Source organism: Falco peregrinus, chromosome 5, assembly GCF_023634155.1.
Source record: "Falco peregrinus isolate bFalPer1 chromosome 5, bFalPer1.pri, whole genome shotgun sequence".
Classification (NCBI taxonomy): domain Eukaryota; kingdom Metazoa; phylum Chordata; class Aves; order Falconiformes; family Falconidae; genus Falco; species Falco peregrinus.
In genome coordinates this window covers 54,706,929-54,728,309 of record NC_073725.1, presented here as the reverse complement: position 1 = coordinate 54,728,309, position 21,381 = coordinate 54,706,929, and the positions used below count along the sequence as shown (strand labels likewise).

Below are 21,381 nucleotides of genomic sequence, written 5' to 3'. Positions count from 1 at the left end.
TGTTCTTAGAATTGATCACTCATTCATCCTTTTTCTTAGAGCATCATTTGAACATGACAAATGCTCATGTAGCATTTGTGCATAAAATTGGAATACTTTTAAACTAACAGAAGAATGTTGTAACTGGCATAGCACATCATTTCATTAGCTAGAGCAAAATTGCCTTTGTTGGGATTTTTTGTGTATACAGAAACAATGTCTTCCCTGCCTGGAAAGAAAAGCCCAAAGTATAATTCTCAGAAGAAGCTATGTCATTATACAGTGACAAATATTACATGTCATTCAAGGACAGAACATCCTTTTCCACTTACCTCCATTACTGCTAGTGGTCTGTTGTTCCCGGTGTTCAGCATGTTTCACTATCGGAAAACATCGCTGTAGCAGGGACCCGTCATTTTCCTCTTCCTACATAATAAACAGCATCCATGGACATTTGAGAGGTGGTGAGGAGAGTCTGAGGTTGTGAAACCCAGTTGTTTCTCCCAAATACAACAAAAAATTTCTTGCATGCTGCTGTATGACTTTTTCCATTTTGGGGTTCACTGTTCTTGTGGGATCACAGATTTGTAGAATAGAATGTACAAAAAGTAACAACTTGTTATTTTTTTTCCTTAGAACTAAATTGCTTTGTGTTTTGCAATTTAATGGACTCAGTGGGGACAAGGGTAGAGGAAGGCACTATACAATTCAAGAGCTCTTTTGGGGCCACCAGGAATAAAAGAAGATGCCACTTGATTATGTCATTGTGACAGGCTTTAATTTCATGATTTATTTCCTAGAAGTCTTTGCTAGCTGTTATGGGGTAGGTTTTGGCCTGTATGTATTTTTTGATACGTTTCTTCTGTTGCATTTTTCAGGAGTTATATCCTGCCTTTTGCATTCACAATGGAGGATCTGATTTAGACAGGCTACCTACTGCCAGTACCTGCATGAACTTGCTGAAGCTTCCTGAGTTTTATGATGAAAATCTTATGCGAAGCAAGCTTCTTTATGCCATTGAATGTGCTGCTGGATTTGAATTAAGCTGAGTCGAACTGATGCTTATTTGGATGATCTGCAGAGGAACTAACCAGTGCCTACTCTATAAGCAGCACCCTACCCAAGCAGTTTTAAGGGAATTCTGTCTAGATTTCTGCAGCTCTTGTGTCTTACTGAATGCCCTCAAATAGGTTTCATTTTTAAACATTATTTCTTAGTTAGCTTTCATTAATTAATATTACATTGACACTGCTTTATGATTGAAAACAATGAATGCTGTGTGCAGTGTGGTTGTTTTCTGTGTTTATGCGAAGAAAGAGCACATTTAAAGAACAGTGACATCTCAGTGAAATTAACCAAAGATGAAGCTTTGGCTTTGTGCTGTTCAAACATAAATAATTTCACAAACTGGCAATAAAGTTGTGTACCATGCAGCGCATTGGGATGAGACAGGGCTAACAGCCTGTAATTAATCTCTTAGAGGGAAGTGAAGCAGATGTTTGCAGATATCCCAGAACTGAGAGGATGAAAATGCTCATTACTGATAACCTAACATCTTTATCTTTACTTATGTTGTAGAATTGTTTACAAATCATAGTTTTTGCAGAACTGATTTTATTTTATACTACCTTCCCTCAAGATGGTAGGCACTGAGATAAATAGTTTATAATATTCCATTTGTGCTTTCTGAAATACATTGGAGAAATTGGATTTACATTATTTTAAGTTCAACCTTTGGCTGTGTCATTATCACTTGAACACTGTCGTAAATGGATGTGACTATCCATGTTTGTTCTGTTTCTGTCTTTTGTGCCTGTACAGATTTTTTTTTTAATGTATCAGACGCCTATTGCATACACAGTACATACAAAAGTCATCACTTTGGAAAAATATACGTGTAACAACTATTAAAATTATTTGAACCAAAGTTATCAGGCTTTATCTTTTATATTTGAAGCCTGTGGTGTTCACATTCCTTTTCCCTATGGTTTCTTTCCATCTTAAATATCATATCTGTGCTGTAGACACTAGTCAAATTCCTTATTTTTTTGTGATTAAACAGCTTTTACATCCCTCTGCCTGCAGTACTTCTGCTAAGAAAAGTAGGTGGGAATATGCTGCTTTAATGTAATTTGATATCTGGGAAAAAAATTGCTTTCATATGTGTGGGAGTCATCTTGCGAGAGACGGGACACAGCACACCAATATGATGCTCTGTAAAGTCAGTTTACTCTATCAAAAGGCGATTCTTTTATACAGTTCTGATTTCCGTACATGTGCAAACCTTAATGTTGATTGTTGCATACGATGTACACACGCTTTAAAACCTCTCATTATTGGCTATGTCCATTGACGTCTATAAAACCTCATCCTCATTTAACATCCTCGTTCTAACATTTTACTTCCTCCTTATCTGATGTCAGAATTGCCACATCAGCGCTTTGTGACCGTTCATCAACCTTTATCCTTTACCTTAAATCTTCTTCCATGGCCCAGGCCACTACACATATGGAAGGGACTGATCTTCTAGTAGTAGGCACATTGTTGGGTATTCATATGCAAACTGTAGTCAACTAAAAAAAAAGGAGTTATACTTTAAACTGTAAGATTCATAAATGCATCCCTCTGAACCTTAGTTTTATATTCTAAATCATCAAAATTTACAATCAAATTTGTATTCATCTCTTATGCAAAAAAATATTTTGCTGTTACTGGAAACTGTTTGATTTCATATTTAATAAGCAGTAACCAGCAATATCCTTTTAAATGTGGGGAAACTGAGTGATTTAAGATGTTTACTAGTAACCATATAAAAATGTATAATTTCTTAATTTGGGTAATGAAGTGTTAAAATACTATTTGTAGTCTTGATGTACAGAAATAAAATGATTGGTTTTCTTTTTGGTTTTGTTTTAGGCTTTTTATTTATGTTAAATGTTACGTACTCAACCTATTCTTTATCCCAAAATTCTTTTCTTGTATATTTTTCTATCTAAATTATAGAACTTGTAAAGAATTTGAAAAAGGAGATCAGTAATAGTGGAACTGCCTCCTCCTAATCACAAAACCTGAATGCTTCTTTTTAGATAGCATTATTTATTTTAGATCCTAATGCTTTAAATATTTTGAATTTTTTCAATTCTGTTATTTTGCTACATTGGGTAGTGTTGTATCTGTGTTTTGTAAAAATAAATTCTCGATTAAATATTATTACTTTGAAGATTCTGTTGGAGTCACGTCAAGTAATCGTGACTGGTAATGCTTTCTGCTTTTGTAAAAGGAGACAGTGCACACTATTCCTGTTACCATGAATGCAAGTTCAACAGAGAGGGTAGGCTGGGTAAGTGAGTTGCAGATAGGTATAGTCATGTAATTGCAGGAATCACACAGTTGCAGAAATCTTCAGCAGAGAATTTGAGTTTGCTGAAAATACTCTATTTCTTCAGTATGTAATAGTTGGCAATCTTGTTTTGTGTATTCTGTACATTAAGTATGCAATTCTGATGTACTCAAGTCAGTGGGATTGTAGCCTAGATTTCATTCTGCAGGTGGTCGGGTGAAAATCTGTGCTGCAACAGCTTACACCACCTTCGGTATCCAGACTGCAATAAGAAGAGTGCAGGGTTTTCCTTTGGCAACGAGTGCTTTCCCTTCTGACTGTCAACTGTTTTCATGTAGTCAGGATGAAGCACGAGTCCCTGCTTTTCAGTGATCCATTGCTGGATATTTTAAGGAACAGGAGGTAAAGGTGTAAGAAATAATATAGGTATAGTTAGTCACGTCCTGAGGAGCTAGGTCATCTACATGATCTCTTGTAGCTCTTACGTAGCAAGAGTTGTTTATGTACGAAAATGGATTTTCTGTTTTTTAGAAGAAGAGCAAACTCTCCATTGTGATGCTCCCAGATTTTAGGTAGGCAGAGGCAGGAAGCATTTTGCATGCAAGTAACCTGAAATATTATCATAGATTTTGATAATCAGAATTATAGCAGTAATAATTATAGGTTTGGACTTGTTTTCTATACAAGGCAACCCTTCCTAAAAGTCAATTGCTGTACTTCACTGTTCTGTCTGCCTAGTTGAGTACGTGCTTTTTGAAAAATGACAGCATTTTCTGTTTAGTTTTTGTTTTCAAATAATTTTTGGTTTATAATTTTGTGATCTGTTTTAAAAACATTTTGTCAAAGTTTATCTGATGGGAGAGGTCACAAATCCTTTATCTCTCCAAAGTTAAAAGGCATAACAGCATAATAAAAAAAGAAAATTAGCACTTAGTCTGTTTCATTTTGGTGAGAATTCTTCCAGATGTGGGTTTAGTCCTACTAGCTGGATTTAAAAACAAACAAACAAACAAAAACAACCAACCAGAACATAGATTATTTGCCTTGTTCCTTAATCTCAGTTGTCTTCCATCATGGTCCTGAAAGCCAGGCTTCTATAAATGTCACAAAACTCACTTGTGATTTCTGGGGAGAATTTATGTCTACAAAAGAGGAAAGATTTGGCTCACATGTAAACACTGAGCTGACAGAAGTTTGAACAGCAAAGATATCTTCAGTTATTTTTGTGTGGGGTGCTCCATAACTTTTTTTTAAAAAAAGCTTCCTGATGCTGTTAGTGGCAATGTGGACAGTTCTTTTGGCATCACTTGAGTAATCTAGCACAAACATCCTAATGTGACCTATAAAGGGGTTTGGAATTCAAAGAAAACACTTGAAGGAGTTCAACCCAAAAACTACTTGTTAAATGCCAGTGAGACAGCACGTATATACTCTACACCACTGAAAAACAGTACAGCACAGAAACAAAAAGGAAAGAACAAGAGAGCTTTTTTTCTTGGAATGTTTTGTTAGACCTGTAATATTTTTTTTGGTATTTATAATTATATGCAAAAACTTTAAAATGTTTGCTCATATACATGAATCTGTGTTAATAATGGTTTGTGATGTAAATGCTTGTTACAGTTTTTTTTTTCATGATGCTTTGCCTGTCAGTGAAGGAGTGAAGAAATTAACATGGTCTGTAAAACTGATCAGGATATCTATATTTTTATCGACTTCTGCTTTTGTGAATAAAATAATTTGAGTTTTCTTGAAACTTCGCGGAAACACTCTTTTATTTTTTCGCAGTAAATTTGGCATTCTCTTGCTAAAGATTGATAGTACTGAACAGATTCTGAAAGGGAAGGTAGTATTAACTGTTTGTTGGTCTTGAAGTTACTACTGTTGGAACAGGCTGCCCAGGGAAGTGGAGGAGTCACCATGCCTGCAGGTATTTAAGAGGTGTACGTGCGGCACACAGGGACACGGTTTAGTGGTGGGTTTGGCAGTGTTAGGTTAACGGTTGGGCTCTGATCTTAAAGATCTTTTCCAGCCTAAATGATTTTACTGCTTCAGGATGATCCTAACTTCAGTTCTTGAGCAGTGAATTTCCCACTCTGTCAGTCAAACTGCAGTGATAAGGTTTAGATTTTTTTCAGTCTTGTCTTTCAAACAATATAGCTAAGACCACGGATGTACTTTGAAAAAGCTCCTTCAGAATCTTTGGAAAGAACAGAACTCTGTCCTTGGCTAAGAATATGAGAATTTGTAATTCATGGTGAAGAATGCTATGTCAGCAAACACAAAAACATCTCTTTCAGCTTCTGGAATTTTAGCACAAATGTGGCCCCCTCTGAAGGTGTAGTTTAATTTTTACCTCCTTTGATAATTATAGTTGTCTGCTTCCCTTTGCTTTTCTACTATTTTTATTGCTAAATACACTTCTGGTTCCATGATAGCATTTATGAAGTTAGTATTGTGCACGTTTCTTTTGGAATACTTAATACCATGTATTCTTCAGCTTACAACCCACTAAAAATGTGGTAAACAGAAAATTACAGAAAATTTCTCCTGTAGGACGCTTCGTGAATAGAACACACATGCTGAGATATGTTGCCTGTTTTTCAGTATCTGTCTGATAGTCTGGAAAGCTCGTAACATTTCTGATGTGTGTAGAGAGACAACACAGGGCAAAAAGTGAAGTTACCAACAGTTGAATCTATTTCGAAGAAGACTGAATGGTTGAGGTCAGCAGGAATGTCTGGAGATCACCCAGTCCAACCCCTCTGCTCCAAGCAGGGTCACCTAGAGCAGGCTGCTCAGGACATTGTCCTGGGGAGTTCTGAATGTGTCCGTGGATGGAGACTCCACAACTTCTCTGGGCAACTTTCTCCAGTGTTCAATTACCTTTACAATGAAGCATATTTAATCTAATTTTTTCTATTCCAGTTTGTGCCCATTGCCTCTTGTCCTATCACTGGGCAGTGCTAAGAGGAATGTGAGCCTTCTCTAGGCAGAACACCACCAGCTTTCTCAGCCTCTCCTCATATTACATGTGCTCCAAAGCCTTGATCTTCTTTCTCTCTGACTTGCTTGTTAGTGAACACAGCAGCATCTTCAGAATATATGTTGTGGACTTTGATGTGACTGCTGAGGCCGCACCTTGACTCCTGTGTGCAGTTCTGGGCCCCTCGCTTCAAGAGGGATGTAGGGGTGCTGGAGCATGTCCAGAGATGGGCAATGGAGCTGGTGAAGGGTCTGGAGCACAAGTCCTATGAGAAGCAGCTGAGGGAACTGGCGTGGTTTGGAGAAGAGGAGGCTCAGGGGGGGCATTATTGCTCCCTGCAACTACCTGACAGGAGGCTGTAGGCAGGTGGGGTCAGTCTCTTCTCCCAGATAACAAGCAACAGGACAAGAGGAAATGGCCTCAAGTTGTGCCAGGGGAGGTTTAGATTGGATATTAGGAACAATTTCTTCACTGCAAGGGTGGTCAAGTGTTAGAACAAGCTGCCCAGGGAGGTGGTGGAATCACCATCTCTGGAGGTGTTTAAAAAAAGATGCAGTGCTTAGGGACATGGTTTAGTGATGGGGTTGACAGTGCTGGGTTAACAGTTGGACTTGATGATCTCAAAGGTCTTTTCCAACCTAACCGATACTGTAATTATGTAATTCTCTTCCTTGTCAGATGCCTGTAGATGTCTGTAGTTGTTAATAAGTGGCACTTACCCGGTAAGGATGGATTTAAAATGTTGTAGCTTTGCTTCCAGTGCTGCTTTGTGTTTTCAAGGATTTTGGAAATTGGTTATCAACTGCAAAATAAGAGACTCAGTAAAAACTGAGGTCTCAATTATTTTCACAACTTTTTATAGATATGATGCTAGACATGGATGCAAAAAACCATCAGACTAATGCTAAATATTATATCACCTAAATATATATTCACTTCTTCCGCCACCAACAGTATCAAACATCTGGAAGTGCAACAGCTTTGACAGACTCCTGTAACTTGACTGTCTAGAAGACAGAGGTTGTGTAGGCCAGCGCTAGGTGCAGTCCAGCAAAGTGTGTCTGACAGTCGGACAGGAGAAACATGGGAATTCTGACTGGCACCAGCGGAACCGCTTGTACATAAAGGCACGCATGGATGTCCTGCAGGCCTGATTGCATGCTGTCAAGGTATGAACTTTTCCTGTGCGATGGTTAAATCATTGCTATGTTTCTTTGCCAGAATAGTTGCTCTCCAGTCTGGGACTAAGTTTACCTGTCTACAGCTCTGTAGGAAACATATGTCTGTTTGCAGTGTTTGTTAATGTATTTATAGGAACAGCTTGCTCAAATGTCCTACTATATTTAAGATCATTCTTTTCTGCATTCCCAGAGCAGCTGTTAGTTCATACTGTGTAACATTTGACTGAAAATTAGTTTTGCATTATTTCTATTTTATTCTCTGTTTATAGTTACACATAGTTCTTGATCGCTGAAGAAGGAAACAGGCATTCACCAGATGGTGTTATTTCAGATCATCTTGCTACTTCTGCTTACCCAAATGTTAGATCTAGGAAAAACATCTCTCATCAGTTGCTATGTAGTTTTGCTCTGTGTTGTTAAACATACCTTCTGAAGAAATTAGTTCCTTCTAGCCCTTGTAGCTTTAATTAAGAATAATTCTTTTCATTACAGCTCTGCTTGCTGTTTTTCCCCTCTGCGCTTTCAGGCAAACAGCAGCCAAGCTCAAAGTTCTGCAGAGATATTTTTAGGTCTAATTATCTGTTAGATCCATCTGGCTATTGATGAAAAATTGCATAGAAATAACTAATATTTGGTATTGGCATATGGATAAGAAAGCATATTCCTGTTCCAGTTAATGAACATAAATGCTGATCAAGCTGTCCTTGCAAGGAATAAGCACTTGCCATAAGCTGTGAGCTCTTCTGACTGCCTGCAACAGTTCTTAGGTTGTTGTCTGCACACCCCAAATAATCCGTAGAATACATCTAACGCTTCAGAGGAATTGGCAAAAGCACCAGCTATCCTGAAATGTTTTAACCACTCTCAAAAGCATCCACTAAGCTCAAGCCTTTGGTTAGAAAGAGTCCTGATAAACTTGCAGCCTCTTGATTACCTAAGAAGCATCGTACCGATGAAAATTGAGTTGTCCTCAGCAGAAATGCTCTGGAGAATGCTAATGAAAATTGGTTATTTTGTGCTTTTAATGCTTCTACTTAAAGTTTTAAACTTTAGGTGTATTGCCCATATTTCAAGTCTAATTGTTTCTGATAAGCTATCAGCAAAAAGTTAATGCTTACATTTAATTAAGTGGCACTTTCCAGAATTACTTTGCCAGTAGTACTATAATTAAATGATGTGAGAACAGTCTTTGACACATATGCTCATATTCGTTGTTAATACCAAAAATAGAATCTGTAAATCTGTAAATAGAAAAACTGGATGCATTAAGCAGCAGGCCAGAGCAGCAGGCTAAGGCGGCTGCAGCCATTACCACATCAGAGGGACTAACATTAATATCTCTCTAATGCAGCATTTGTAAGCATTTCTTGTGTTCTGATGGGCTTTTCATAATTGACCTCCATAAGTCATAAAAAATGATTAAAAAAAAAGAAACTGGGAACTATGTGAATTGCTAAAACCTCCTGGAATGCTGCCACATTATTTCCATCATGAGGTTATAGCTACCAGTTAGGCCTGAATTCATCTCACTTAACTTCAGCCATCTGTAAGGTGGCTGTCAAGGCACTTCCGATGCAAGAGGGAACCCAGAGACAGAGCTCCAGAGGATGGTTCGTTCTTTACTAAAATACATCTCCGAAGTGGATGGAATAAATTGTGCCCTGGAGATGCCCCCTCTTTTCTCTCTCTCTCTTTGTAGTTGGAAGCCTTAAACAGGATGCTTAACTTTTAGGCAGTTGAAGTGAACCAGACCTTTCCCTCACGTTCCCAGGTGAGAGCTGAAAATTCTTGAACAATGAAGATCCTTTGATAACAGAATTTATTCTGACTTATGACGCAGCACTTGGACACCAGCCCAGGTCTGCTTGGATCTCTGATACCAGCTTCCACAGATCCACCAGACTTTATCAGCTTTTGTTAACTGGAATGTTGATCCTCTGCCAGCAGCATCAGATTTAATGCTCCTTAACACAATACTCCAGGCTTTTGCTGCAAGCAGCTAGCTGTAAAAAAATAGAACACTTTTGCAAATACCTTTGAAGAAGGTTTTCTGAATCTAAAAGCTTTTCTGTTTTATGAGCCCTGTAAGTAGATCTAATTAAACATGTTACCCATTTCTATGAGTCCTGCCTCTAACATCTTTCCCATGACATTACCTCTGATGAGGAGGAAGGTGATTTTGGCTCTTTACCTTATGCAGTTCCCCCTCTGTGTTTATTTTTTACACAGAGACTGCAGGGTCCTCCTGTTGCATGGAAAACACTGATATGGATAGGTCTCATTTAAGGACTTCAAACTATTCTAAGATTTATGTATGATTAATGCTACAGTTTAAAAAGAATTGAGAAATCTTAAATGAGTGTGACTGAATATACAGATCAAATTGAACTATGGGGTCAGATAATTTTTAATTAATTCTTGGGGAACTAGTCAGTGCTGTTCTGTAGTACTTGAACTATGTAACTGAAATGAGAGAAATGGTGGTAAAAAGGTGGTTCCGCAGTACCTGGCTATAGTTAACGAACGTTGCTTATCAGAGTGCTGCTCTTTAAAGCAAAGTAATCACAGCCACAATATGTACTTTGAGCTTTGGGAGAAGCAGACTTTGCCTGGACACATACTGATAAGATCAAGATCACATTAGCCTGAAAAATCTTGGATGCTGAGCTGACCTACTGAAGATCTGAAAGGGTAGGAGGTGGAGGCGCTGCCAGACTGGGCTAAGGCAGCAAGTGCACTGGCAGAGCAGCACGAAGGCAGCCCTTCCTGCGCTGCTTACCAGCCACAGTGTTCTTCTGATCAGAAAACAAACAGAAGCCAGGAAAACAAGACCATGAGTGACTGGTTTTGAAACTACTCTTTAGTTTATGTTTCTCTGTCAAATTCTACAGGATGCTGATCAAAAGGGATACAAATCTGTCACTCTTAACGTTTTTATAGATTCATGCTGTTAGTCTTGCACTCCCCAAATTACTGTTAACCTGTAACCCACTGCTGTGCATGAAAAAATGCAGAGGGTTAAGCATTGTCAAGATGACATCAGGTGGAATGCTTGGTCATGTGCCAGTGGGGGAGCTACAACCACAGGTGGGAGGTAGAGACTTCTTCCTTTGGCAGGAGCTGAGCAGTTTGATGGACTCTGTGCTAGAGGCAGCCTCAGCTTGGAGTCTCCAGAGTTACTTGTCCCCACACCTTAGACCTTGAGATATAATCAGAAATCCCTTGGCTGCTACCACTATCCCGTCACCAAGTTCGTGGAGGTCCAGTAGTATTCGATGCCAGCCGGCCAGGCTGAGCTGCCTCCTGCAGAGCTGGTGAGATTGGCTTCTGCCAGGGTACAGTTCCAGAGCTGACCAAACCTTGTGCTTACAAGCATAGGGTAGTAGTGAAATCTTTCAGAACTGGAGCACTGGGGACAATCACATAAGCAGCTCTACAGAAGCTGGCTCGGGTCTGGTGAGGACAAGCTGGGGTCACATTGTACTGCAGGAGTTTTGAGGATACTGACTTTGCACAGTCACCTGGATCTCTGCTGTGTGATCTTGGTACACCCCACAGTACCCCTTCCAGCTGACTTCGGCACGTGCTGTATTTATGTATTTTATATGCCTTCCCTGTAACCCAGAGAACAGAAAATTGAATACCAAGTTTGCAATATAAACAAACTTCAAAAAAAATACAATACTTCTTGTTATCGTCCAGTGTTAGATAATCTGAGATATCAAAGATAGTAAGTTTATAAAAAAAATAAAAAGTGCCCCAATAAATGCTACTTGTAATTGCTGGCTGTGCAAACCACCTGTTCTGCAAAGTCTCAGGAAATGTGTTCCTATCCCACTTCAAAGACAAGCATAGACCAATTAAAATATATTTTGGATTTTTTTATAAATGCATAATCTGTTGGGGTTTTTTTTATAATTTTGTTTGGAAACGTTTATTTACATTCTCTGTGTCCTGCTGTAGAAAATTCTCAACTGGATCTCACACTGCTAGCTGGGCCCTCAGCTGAGAGCAACACACTTTACCTTCTCATACCTCCCTTTCTCAGAGTGCAGAACTGGGCTCTAAGCCTTCCCAAACATTACTCTGACACCTGAAGAGTGCTAACACTTCTGTTACCTGATAACTGATATCAGAACAGTGTTAGAAAATCTGTGGGCAAATTAATGTAATTCTATCACCCATACAACAACTGTGGTAAAGCAGCAGTGGTCCTGGTTGCATTGATGTAGGCAGCGTTGCAATTTCAACCCTAAAATGCAATTTCAGGGTTGAAGTTGCATACAGAATTATGCTGCTTTGCCACTATTCTGCTTGTGTGGATAAATAGAAAATTATATGGTTGGCATCCATCGTACCATAACTTTAACATAAAATCTACTCTGTAAACCGTAACTTTAACATGAAATCTACTCTGTAAACAATTAGAGCAAAGCAACTGCCTCATGCACAACTTCTGGCTTATTTACCGCAGGTGAGATTTTTTTTTAAAGACCGAAGACTTTTCATACTTTGTTCTCACTTGTCATCTGTCATGAAAGGTTGAGGGAAAACCTCTTTATTTCCACATCGAGAAATGTTTAAAGCATTAAATCAAAATTTGTTATGATCCCCTCCTGAACTGCACAGTGCTGACCTGCTGCTTGTCTTTGCACTTGCTACGCTGGGAATCTTCAGAGATGATGCCAAAACGGCACAGAGTAACTGCTCAGAGACGAATTTTGTCTTTAAGCAGCAAAGATACTTATTTCATGCAACGTTGGGAGCTAGCCGATTCGCACCGGACATAGTAGCTCCCAAGTTTTCAGTGAAAAGTCAGGTAATTTATACAATTTTTGTGAGAGGTAACAACATCTTTATATACATATTCATTTGATTTCAACACCTAATCATTCTATTCTTAATAGGTGGGATCTAGGTGGAGTAAACCTTTCAACTTCTCTGTTCAGCGATTTCCTGACTCATGGTCTCCTTATCTCCTTCAAGTGCCCACCATATCTTTTCTAATTATTCAGAGTACTTTGTTCCTTTACTTTAACATCATCAGTGGAACCTTCTCTAATTATTCAGACTACATTCCTTTCTCAACACAAACAAAGCATCACCCAGAGCATTGTACCAAACTCATCCTGACTAATATTAAGACCTTGCTCTGTTTCCGAGTTTTGCAGTTTTAACTTTTAGAAAGAGCCAGTCTAAACTACTGGTGTTCTTCCTCCCCCTCAGCCCCTGTGGATAAAACAACTTGGACTTCACAGCTACTTGCTGATGGGCAGCTAATAGTGGTGCAAGGTGTCTCTTTGATCTAATTCTAAAGACTTGTTTCCACGACCACAATTTAGCATCACATCTCACGGAACAGTACTTCTTTTGAAGCTTGTATTTCCCCCAAAGCACCAAGCCTATACTTTTCTTGCGATTGTCCTACTACTTGCCTTGCTGATCCGTGTTTTATTCCAAGCTTGCTTTTTTGTTTTTCAACTGATCCTACTCCCACATACACACCTCGAGAATAAGGAGTAGCCTTTTATTTGACGATATTTGGGGAGCACGCATTGTAGGTGTGGAAATTCATTTCACCTTGGTCATCTATAAATCAATGCCTCCTCCAGCTTTTAAAATAAAGGGCAAGAAAAAAAAAGAATTTTACAGCCGTGGATAAAGTCCAAATTTTTAAAATAGAATAATAACTTGGCTGCTTATACTTTGCTCTCAGCCATGACACTCAGAAAACCACATGCTGAAGTGTAACCCTGGGGATGCTTAAATATATTCATCTGCGTAGGTGCCAGCTGGAAAACGGGGAATCTGGCCTCAGGGGAATTGTGTGCGAGCGTTCCCATTTTGAGACTAAAATGAAGACACACACAGGGGAAGAAATTTTGTCTTCTCGCTTCTAGCAGCCAAACTCACCTATTCAAAGAGCGTTTTTTAGAATAATTAATGGTTTTTTTCTCTTTTTTTCCCTCAGCAGCACAGCTGGACATCGCTCCGCCCATCCCCCGCCCGTCTGTTCCCCTCAGAGGCGAGCCGCCCGCTTCGGGGGGCTTAAACCCCGCCCCCCTTCGGGGGAGAGCGAGCGCTGGGGGAGGCCCCTGCCTGGTCCTGCCCTACGGCCGGGGCCGGTGGCGGCGGCTGTCCCTGCCGGGACTGTCCCTGCCCGGGGGCCGCCTGGGTACGCGGCCCCGGCGCCGGCCGTGCGGACACGGATGGCGCCGGAGCCACCAGGCCGGAAGCCCCGTCCCCACTGCAGCGCCGCCGGCCGCCGCCAGGGGGCGGCCTCTGCCTGCGCGGCGGGCGGCGCGGGGCCGCGCGCCGTTCGAGAAACTTCCGGAAACAGCCGGCCGGCAGTGACGTGAGGGCCGCGGTGACGGAGCATCCTGTTTGCGGCTGAGGTGAGCTGCCGCCGTTGCCGTTGTCCCGGGCTGCTGGCGGGGAGGGTGGCGGCCGCGCTGCGGAGGCACCGGGGCGGGTGAGTGCGGGGGGCGAGGGTGCTCAGCGGCGGGCCTTGCTGCACTGGGCCGTGTGAGGGGAAGGGACGGGGGAGAGCGAGCGGGAGGGGGCGCCGGTTTCTGGGCCGGGCCTCAGCTCTTAGCAACAGTGTTGGTGGTAACGGGGCCTCCCGGCGCGGCCTGGGCCGGAGTGTCCCCCGTGGGGAGCCGGGGTGCCGCCTGCCTCGGCGTTTCTCCCCAGGTGTCGGGGCGCTGCGCGGGGCGGCCCCGCGGCGGCGGGTGCGGGGCGGGCGCGGGGACCGGCGGCACTTGGGGGCGGGCGGTGAGGAGCCGCCCCCGGCGCCGCGACAGCCTGGGACTGAGCCCGTAACCCACGGCGGAGGGGTCCGGGGGGGATCACCGGGCCGTGCGAGCCCGGCTCGGGTTTGCCTCCTGTTTGCCGCAAGCAGAGAAGGCTTGGAGGGGAAAAAAATACCCGCGCTTCCATTTCTGCTTGCGGTGGTTTCAGTCACGGAAAGGTGAGGGAGAGCTGCAGTTCACCCTTTGCTCCTGAACGTGTTGGACAGACCTTTTTCTCGGAGACCTTTTCTTCGCAGCGTACTTTTTTGGCGTGCTTGCAAATTAAACGTGGCGCCCCCTCCCCCCCACTTCCGCCGGTAGAAGTGGTTTAATGAAATTCTGTTCTGCATTGTTTCTTAACTCAGAGTAGGGTCAGTCGTAAGGTTTGTTGTGGGTGAAGACGGTAGTCGCCAGGTGTTTTGAATTCGCTGTTGGCCGAGTTCCAACGTGAGTTGAAAATGGTCACAGTCGGGTAAAGGAACATAGTTTGTTGTCAGTGTTTGCTGGACTTCTGAGAAGGCAGTGAGTTAGGAAATGCAGTTATTTATGAACGGTGTTTCTGTTTGTAGCAACACTCTGTCCTGTTAGAGTTCTACTGTCAGAGCTCTCGTTGGCTGCCAAAAACCTGTGCTGCAGGGTTGAGCTATTCTAATGAAGGCATTAGAAAAAATTCAAAATCCTGAGCAAATTTGTCTTGAATCCTGATAATAAGGCTGCTTGTTTGCTTTGCATTTGGATACGGCAGCATTATAGAAGCTAAATTTGTAACAGTGCTGATGTGCAAAATTGTCAAGCTTGTGATATTGCATAGTCAATCAGTGATCAAGTCTTGAGTTTTTAGGATATAAAGCATCAAAAAGTGTTAAGAACAAGGTGTTGACACAGAACAGCTGGAATGAAATTAGGCTCTTCCTCTCCGGTCCTCTGCGGTTGCAGTTACTGCTGACCTTAATTTTTGTTTACTCTTCGGGGATCCTTGTACTCTAGTTAGGAGGGATTTTATGTCATGTTGATGATCAAGAGTCTGGTGGTTGAAGTGTCATTTGGTTTGCTGGATTACATTGTCAAAGAGGATTTATTTGAATCAGTGAGTAAATGTATGTCCAGATTTTGTCTCTGTGATTATTTTTTTTGTAATTTTTTTTTTTATTTTAAACAACCAGAATGTTAACTATTGCACAACACTGGTCTAAATTTGTTTCTCTCTCTTGGCTCTCGTGCTGGCTTTTCAGTGGAGAACAAGAGACCATTCAAAATGGAAGTTAAATTAGGATTAAATTCTCTTAAATAGTCTCAGACATTGGGGGAGAAATTTAAATTGCTACTTGTACTGGCAGTACTGTTTAAACTGCAGTGTTAATTTCTGTCTGTAAACTGTGAAGTTCCTTTCCTTACCCATCAGATTCGTCTTTTTAGCACTTGTGCTTTCTGACTACCGCATGTTCTTACCAAAACAGCTTTTCTCTCTGGTGTTTTTTTCTGTCTTTCCTAGATGGATGCAGTTTGCTAATTTGTCTTGGCTGGACTTTGGGAGAAAGCATGCAGGGCTTCACTTTTGTGTAACACACAACTTTCAGTTGTGGGGATAATGTGTTTTGCTGTTTATTTTTTTTAATAGATATATACATTTTTCAACCTACTATATTCTTTCATCCACTAGGAGTGTTGCAGTTTAGATGGAGAGAGGAAACAATCTGCATTAAATCATGATCGTAGTTGCAAATGTATATGAATTCCTAATAGCATTTGGACTGTATTGAGGAAAGAAATAGCTGGGTGTGGGTGGTTGGTTTTTTTTTTTTTTTTTTTATTGTAGAACTTTCAGGACTCCTTCATCTGTACTTAATTCTTTGAGCTGAGGTTGTGTGGGATGAGGGTGATGATTGTGTTTTACTGTAAATCCAGAGGCATTGGAAGTTCTAGCCTGGAATTGACTGAAATTTCACACCAGGTTGAATGGAGTGCAGCCACCCATGTTAACTGTGTTCTGCTTTTGTGCTGCTGGCTATAGAGGATGGTACATCTCTTATCATGTCAATATATTGGACTTCCAGACTTTAGCAGACTGTTTCTTACCATATAAATAGTGATGTTTTGAAGGGAATGTTTTGTCTTAATTTTCAGGTTAGTTGTGTGAGTTGATGTTCTAGTATTTTGCTCTTTAAGTAGGAAGTAATCAATTTCTCTAATAGCATTTGTGAAGAACCTTGTCAGCTGTGTCCTGAAAACATTTTCTGTCAACAGCTTTTCCTTTGTCTTGATTTATTGAAGTAACGGAAGGATTAGTGAGAAATTACTTAATTTGTCAAAACTTTTTGTCTTAGATATGATCGTTTATTTCAAGATAGATTTAAATTAAAACTGTAGTTGATGATATCAGTAGGTTTAAATTGTATTTTCCTTGCTTTTCAATGAAGTGCTACTATATTTGAATGGATGTTAGATGTTTTTTAAGCTTAGACTTAAAACATTATTTTGATTCTGTTTAACTGCTGGAAAATAAATAATGCATATGAATTTCACTCCTACAGTTGTAGGTTTAATTTATGTTTTTTATTTGTTCTAAATAAATTCTGAAATCCCACTGAGTGAGGACTCAGCACAAGGATCTTAAAGCTCATATAATGGCTGAAGTCATTCATAGTTACATTGCAGCCAGATTTTGTTTAAACTTTAATTCTTTTGATTAGAAGAAATTATTTTGTCTTAAAATGTAGCCTGAGTCTGTGATAATTTGTCATTGTTTTTCTGAAAAAGAAACAAGTGTTTGCTTTAATGTAACTTTTTTTTTTTCTGGTTGGCGTAAATAAAACTATTGTGACTCCAAAAACTACTTCAGGGGAAGTGTGTAGAAACTGTAAACTATTTTCTTTCCCCTGAAGAATCATCTGGTTGCATGTGATTGTTTGACTGAAACTTTCTGGACTTGATCTTTGCCAGTTGAGCCTTTTACTGTTTTTAATCGCTTAATCAAATACAGATCATACATTTTTTAAAATGAGTTAGGAATATTTTTACTTTGTATAAAATAGCCTTTTATGGTTAGTTTTAGGAGGGTGCCAGTGTTCCAGATATTTGTATGACACAGTTCCAAATTTGGGCACCTGAGTTGTTGTGTTTTGGAAAAATGCCCCTTTACTTTTTGAAGAAACTTTGAATAAGTACCCCTTGATTTAAGGCATGCTAATAGATCAGACAGCTAAGCTGTAGCGTTTAAGGCAAGAATGTGAGGGTAGCCTATTCACAGATCTACTTCCTTTTCCAGTTTTTATTAGCTAGTTTACATTTCTTTCACAGATGAAGATTTTAATTTTTTTCTGTTTTTGGTAGGCTAATTGTTTTTTAATTTAAGTTTTTTTACTTGCTGCCCTTTACAGGCTTTCCATGTGCCAAGCAGTAATACAGACTTGAAAGTTCTGTATTTCTTGCGACAGTTGTGTCTTGCTCCCGTTGGGGAGGAGAGGCAGGGACAGTTACTTTTTGTAACTTCTTGCCTTGAGGGGTGAGGGAGCCTTATACAGGAGGGTCTTTATTTGGTTGTGGTGGTGGTGTCTTGGTGTTTTATTAAAAAAATAGAACTTGAACTGCAAGGTAAAGCAGTCGGCCTAGCTACCTTTTCCACTGTATGAACTGCATCCTCTTGTATAATAATCGCTGTCTTAAAGTCTGTTCTGTTTTCTGACATGAAAACAGGATGTTTAGTGTAAACATGAGATTAAACTAAGCTTTTTGGAATGTTGATTTTGTTAAGATTCATCTCATGGGGATGCTGTGGCAGTATTAATGTAATGAATATAAACATTGCTATTTAAGTACATTTTATTAACTTTAATTATATGGTAAATTTACTTTTTTCCTTGCAGTCCATTTTGGGAATCTGTGAAATTAAATTGTGACAGCTTTTCTAAGCTTAGCAAAGTAGAAGTTAAAAGTACTGAGTTTTTTAATATATCTTAGTCTGTACCCCACCATGCATATATCAGTGGGAAGAAAAATTCAGTGTTGCTGCATTGTGTAAATTATGTCAGCTTAATTAATCACAAACTTTGTACAGGGTTTCTTGCTCTGTATTATTGCACTCATCAAAATGAAAGTAACTTTCTTTTGATTCCTTAATATTCTTGGACTTCCTCTGAAAACACAGTGCTAGGGTGGTGGACCTTTGCTAGTACAGCCAAGAGACTGCTCATGGTCTTAGCTCATATGGCTCATCCCAGATACTGTTGTTAGAACGGACAAAGATCTCTGTATTTGGGATTTGGCCAGGGTTTTGGGACTTCTGTGACTTCTTTGCTGAGTTGTACTAGGTAAAATGCATGTTACTGTTGCCCAAGGTGGTGGTCTGCTCTGAAGAGTTGTGATGTGAGTTTTGTCTTTTTTTGGTTAAGGCGCAGGATGACACCAGAAGGCAGTTTCTATAACCGGTTATCTGTGTGTTAAAGGCAGTGGCCTCTTCAAGCCAGTGAGAACTCCTGAGCCACTGGTACAAATGTGTTTTGGAAGCCTTGGCAAACAGTGCTTTATGGCTGATTTTATTTATCCTTTTAGACAGGTAGCTTGGGGAGATATAGGCAAGTAATCACAATTCATGGATTTCATTTGAAATCTCTAGCCTGTGAGCAGATGAAGTGGCTGAACTTGATCTGAGGTTTGTTACTTTAAGACTGAAAATATTTGCATGTCTCTGAATTTACGAGACTGTAAATAATAAAAAGCTTAGCAAAGGTGTCTTAGCTATATAAAAATTGAATGAACAAATACTATAAAACTTCGAAAGTGTGTGTATGTTGCTTGGTATTTTTGTGGCTCTGGATCTACAACAGTATTAATGCTACTGTGGGTTAGTTCATGCTTTGAAGGAGTGTAAAATTTCATCAGGTCCAGCTGACATACTGTTTTCTAATAAAACTCTTGGAATGTGGAAAATCATATTTTTTTTAATCATAGGTTGCAGTTCCAGTTCCCAAAGGTCCTTGAGTGTGTGCATCATCTGTTAACATACCAAAGACATCTCTAAGTTGCTCAGTTGCTGTTGAGGAGGTCAGGTGCAAGCTCAGGCTGAACTGGGATTCAGAACAGGGTGCTTGCTCTTCCTGTGCTGCCAGCAAGGTGCAAACCTTTGGGTATGTTCGTAGAAAGCAGGCAGGTACTAGGAGTTGGATGGCCCTGCAGCTTGCACAGCGTGTTGATGAGTGGCTGCTGCTTTGAATTGCCTGAATCAGGAATTTGGAACTCCCATCTCCTTCTGTTGAGGTGACTGCTCTAGTCACTAAGCTTGAGCTGTTCTGGCGTATTTCAGGACTCTCTATGCTGTCCAATTGCTTCATGGCCAGAAATAGATTAACTTTTTCTGATAGGCTGACTGCAAAGGTTACGTGCCCCTTGCTGTCTGAATTCCCTCCTGGCTGCTTTAAGAATGTCTTGTTTGGATACCTTCCTCCCGTCCGTATTTGGTTATGGGTGCTGCTTTGTCGTCCTTGCAGGTTGTGCATCTAATTTCTTTTTTCTTTGCCACCTGATCTTATAAAAGTTTGTATCTCTGTACATACTTATCTACTGTAATTCTTCTCATGCCTTTTATGTAGCTGAAGACTTTGCTGTAAAAAGAGTTTACGAGCGAGTTTTCAGGATAGCTCTAAACTGATCTAGCTTTGGGCCCTGCTGTGAGAGGGAGATCTCAAGTCTGGTCATGTGCTCCTGTCAGTTGAGCATTCAGGGTTTCTGCTCGGTAAGCCGGAACAAAGCTGACTTCTGTGATGACTGAGAAATCTGTAAGCTATGGAAACTCCTGCAAAATGCATAAACATTGGATGTTTGAATTGTTCATGCTTTAAAGGAAGAGTTAGAGTAGCTGATAGCATCCTATAAACACAGTTCAGTTATGAACACAAGTAACTGTAGATTTTTGAAAGCAAACATGAAGGCCATGAAACAACTTTTTTTTCATCTGGAGTTTTTTTGCTTGTTTTTTCTTCTGAGACTTTGAAGATTTTCTGTGGCTGGAGGCAGGAAACTAACAAATTTGGGCTGCCTTCTTTGTGGTTTTGGAAAAAACCTGCCTAGTTAATGAGCCTTGCTTGTGTATTCAGACACAAGTTGTTTGACAGATTCGGGGTTGAAAGATGATTTTTGTCATGTCATTTTGGTTGGGACAGTTGAATATTTTTGCTTTTCATTTTGCAGGAAGGCGTACGGTTTGCTTCTTTGAAACATCTAGGTATTTTCACTGTGCAGATTCCTACTAGCCTTAAAACTGCTGTTATTTTCTTTTTGATCAGCAGTTTTCTGTTTTGTTACAAGTTGATGGTGGTTGTTTTCTTGAGTCAGTATTTAAAGTATTTTGTTCCTAGTGTCATGGTTTAACCCCAGCTGGCAACTAAGCACCACACAGCTGCTTGCTCACTCCCCCCTGCTTTGAGGAGGGAGAATCTGAAGGGTAGAGAGAAAACTCATGGGCTGGGATAAAGATAACTTAATAGATAAAGCAAAACCTGTGTCTGCAAACAATGTGAAACAAGCAATTAATTCGCTACTTGCCATCTGCAGGCAGGTAGGTGTTCAGCCATCTCCAGGAATGCAGAGTTCCTTGACTTAGTATAAACATTACTTGGCAAGAACTGGAAACATCAGTATGTTATCAACATATTCTCATACCAAATCCAAAACACAATGGTGCACCAACTACTAAAAAAAAATTAACTCTATCTCAGCCGAAACCAGGACACCTGGAAAGATTAGAGACAGAGGTCTTTTCTAGTTTGTGAGTGTTGGGTTGGGATTTTCTGAGTTTTTTTCTTAGTTGTTTTTTTTGCTTTTTGTCTTACTGGGTGTTAAGTATTTCCAAGCGGCTAAATATTAGCTGGCACTGGTTCGTGTTTTTGCATATCTGCAGCCTTTTTTGTCAGCTTAAGCAAGACGAATTTTCTTCATGTCAATATTGCTAAAGTGTTTTTGTGCACAAGAAAGATGTTTCTGTGATACCAAAAATTGTAGCAGTGCAGTTTGTGCTTTATGGTAACTAGCAGGTAGAAATAATGATTAATTGGAACTTAATGAACTCTTCTTGTCACCCGAATGTTTGATTAAGGGAGGAATATAAACAGT

At 40.3% G+C, this 21,381-nt stretch overlaps 3 protein-coding genes across 6 annotated transcripts in view; all 3 read left to right on the top strand.

Annotated features, from left to right (window-relative positions):
* The window catches only part of UBE3C (ubiquitin protein ligase E3C), a 76,291-nt gene extending 73,410 nt beyond the window's left edge, over window positions 1–2,881 (top strand). For both annotated transcript variants that reach the window (XM_005233938.2, XM_013296454.3), the window contains one exon: window positions 858–2,881. In XM_005233938.2, the coding sequence (XP_005233995.1) occupies window positions 858–1,028 (171 nt within the window). In that variant the 3' untranslated portion in view covers window positions 1,029–2,881. The remainder of the gene's footprint in view (window positions 1–857) is intronic.
* A 3,192-nt stretch (window positions 2,882–6,073) lies between these two features.
* LOC129784473 (uncharacterized) lies at window positions 6,074–13,845 on the top strand. The gene is made up of 2 exons (XM_055804108.1): window positions 6,074–7,474; window positions 13,458–13,845. The coding sequence occupies exons 1-2, from the start codon at window positions 7,443–7,445 to the stop codon at window positions 13,843–13,845; spliced, it is 420 nt and encodes a 139-aa protein (XP_055660083.1). The 5' UTR covers window positions 6,074–7,442.
* Window positions 13,758–21,381, top strand: part of DNAJB6 (DnaJ heat shock protein family (Hsp40) member B6) — a 59,387-nt gene continuing 51,763 nt past the window's right edge. Inside the window, exon 1 of one of the 3 annotated variants that reach the window (XM_055804105.1) lies at window positions 13,758–13,881. The gene's annotated coding sequence lies outside the window, so the exon portion shown is untranslated. Of the gene's footprint in view, window positions 13,959–21,381 lie in introns of all 3 variants that reach the window. The other 2 variants (XM_055804104.1, XM_055804106.1) reach the window with 2 other exon arrangements.

Bases quoted from the DNA above. Each gene is read 5' to 3' on its own strand.
- LOC129784473 (XM_055804108.1), top strand. From the start codon at position 7,443: ATGTCCTGCAGGCCTGATTGCATGCTGTCAAG. The intron at 7,475-13,457 runs GTATGAACTTTT...TTTTTCCCTCAG, and splicing joins CCTGATTGCATGCTGTCAAG to CAGCACAGCTGGACATCGCT.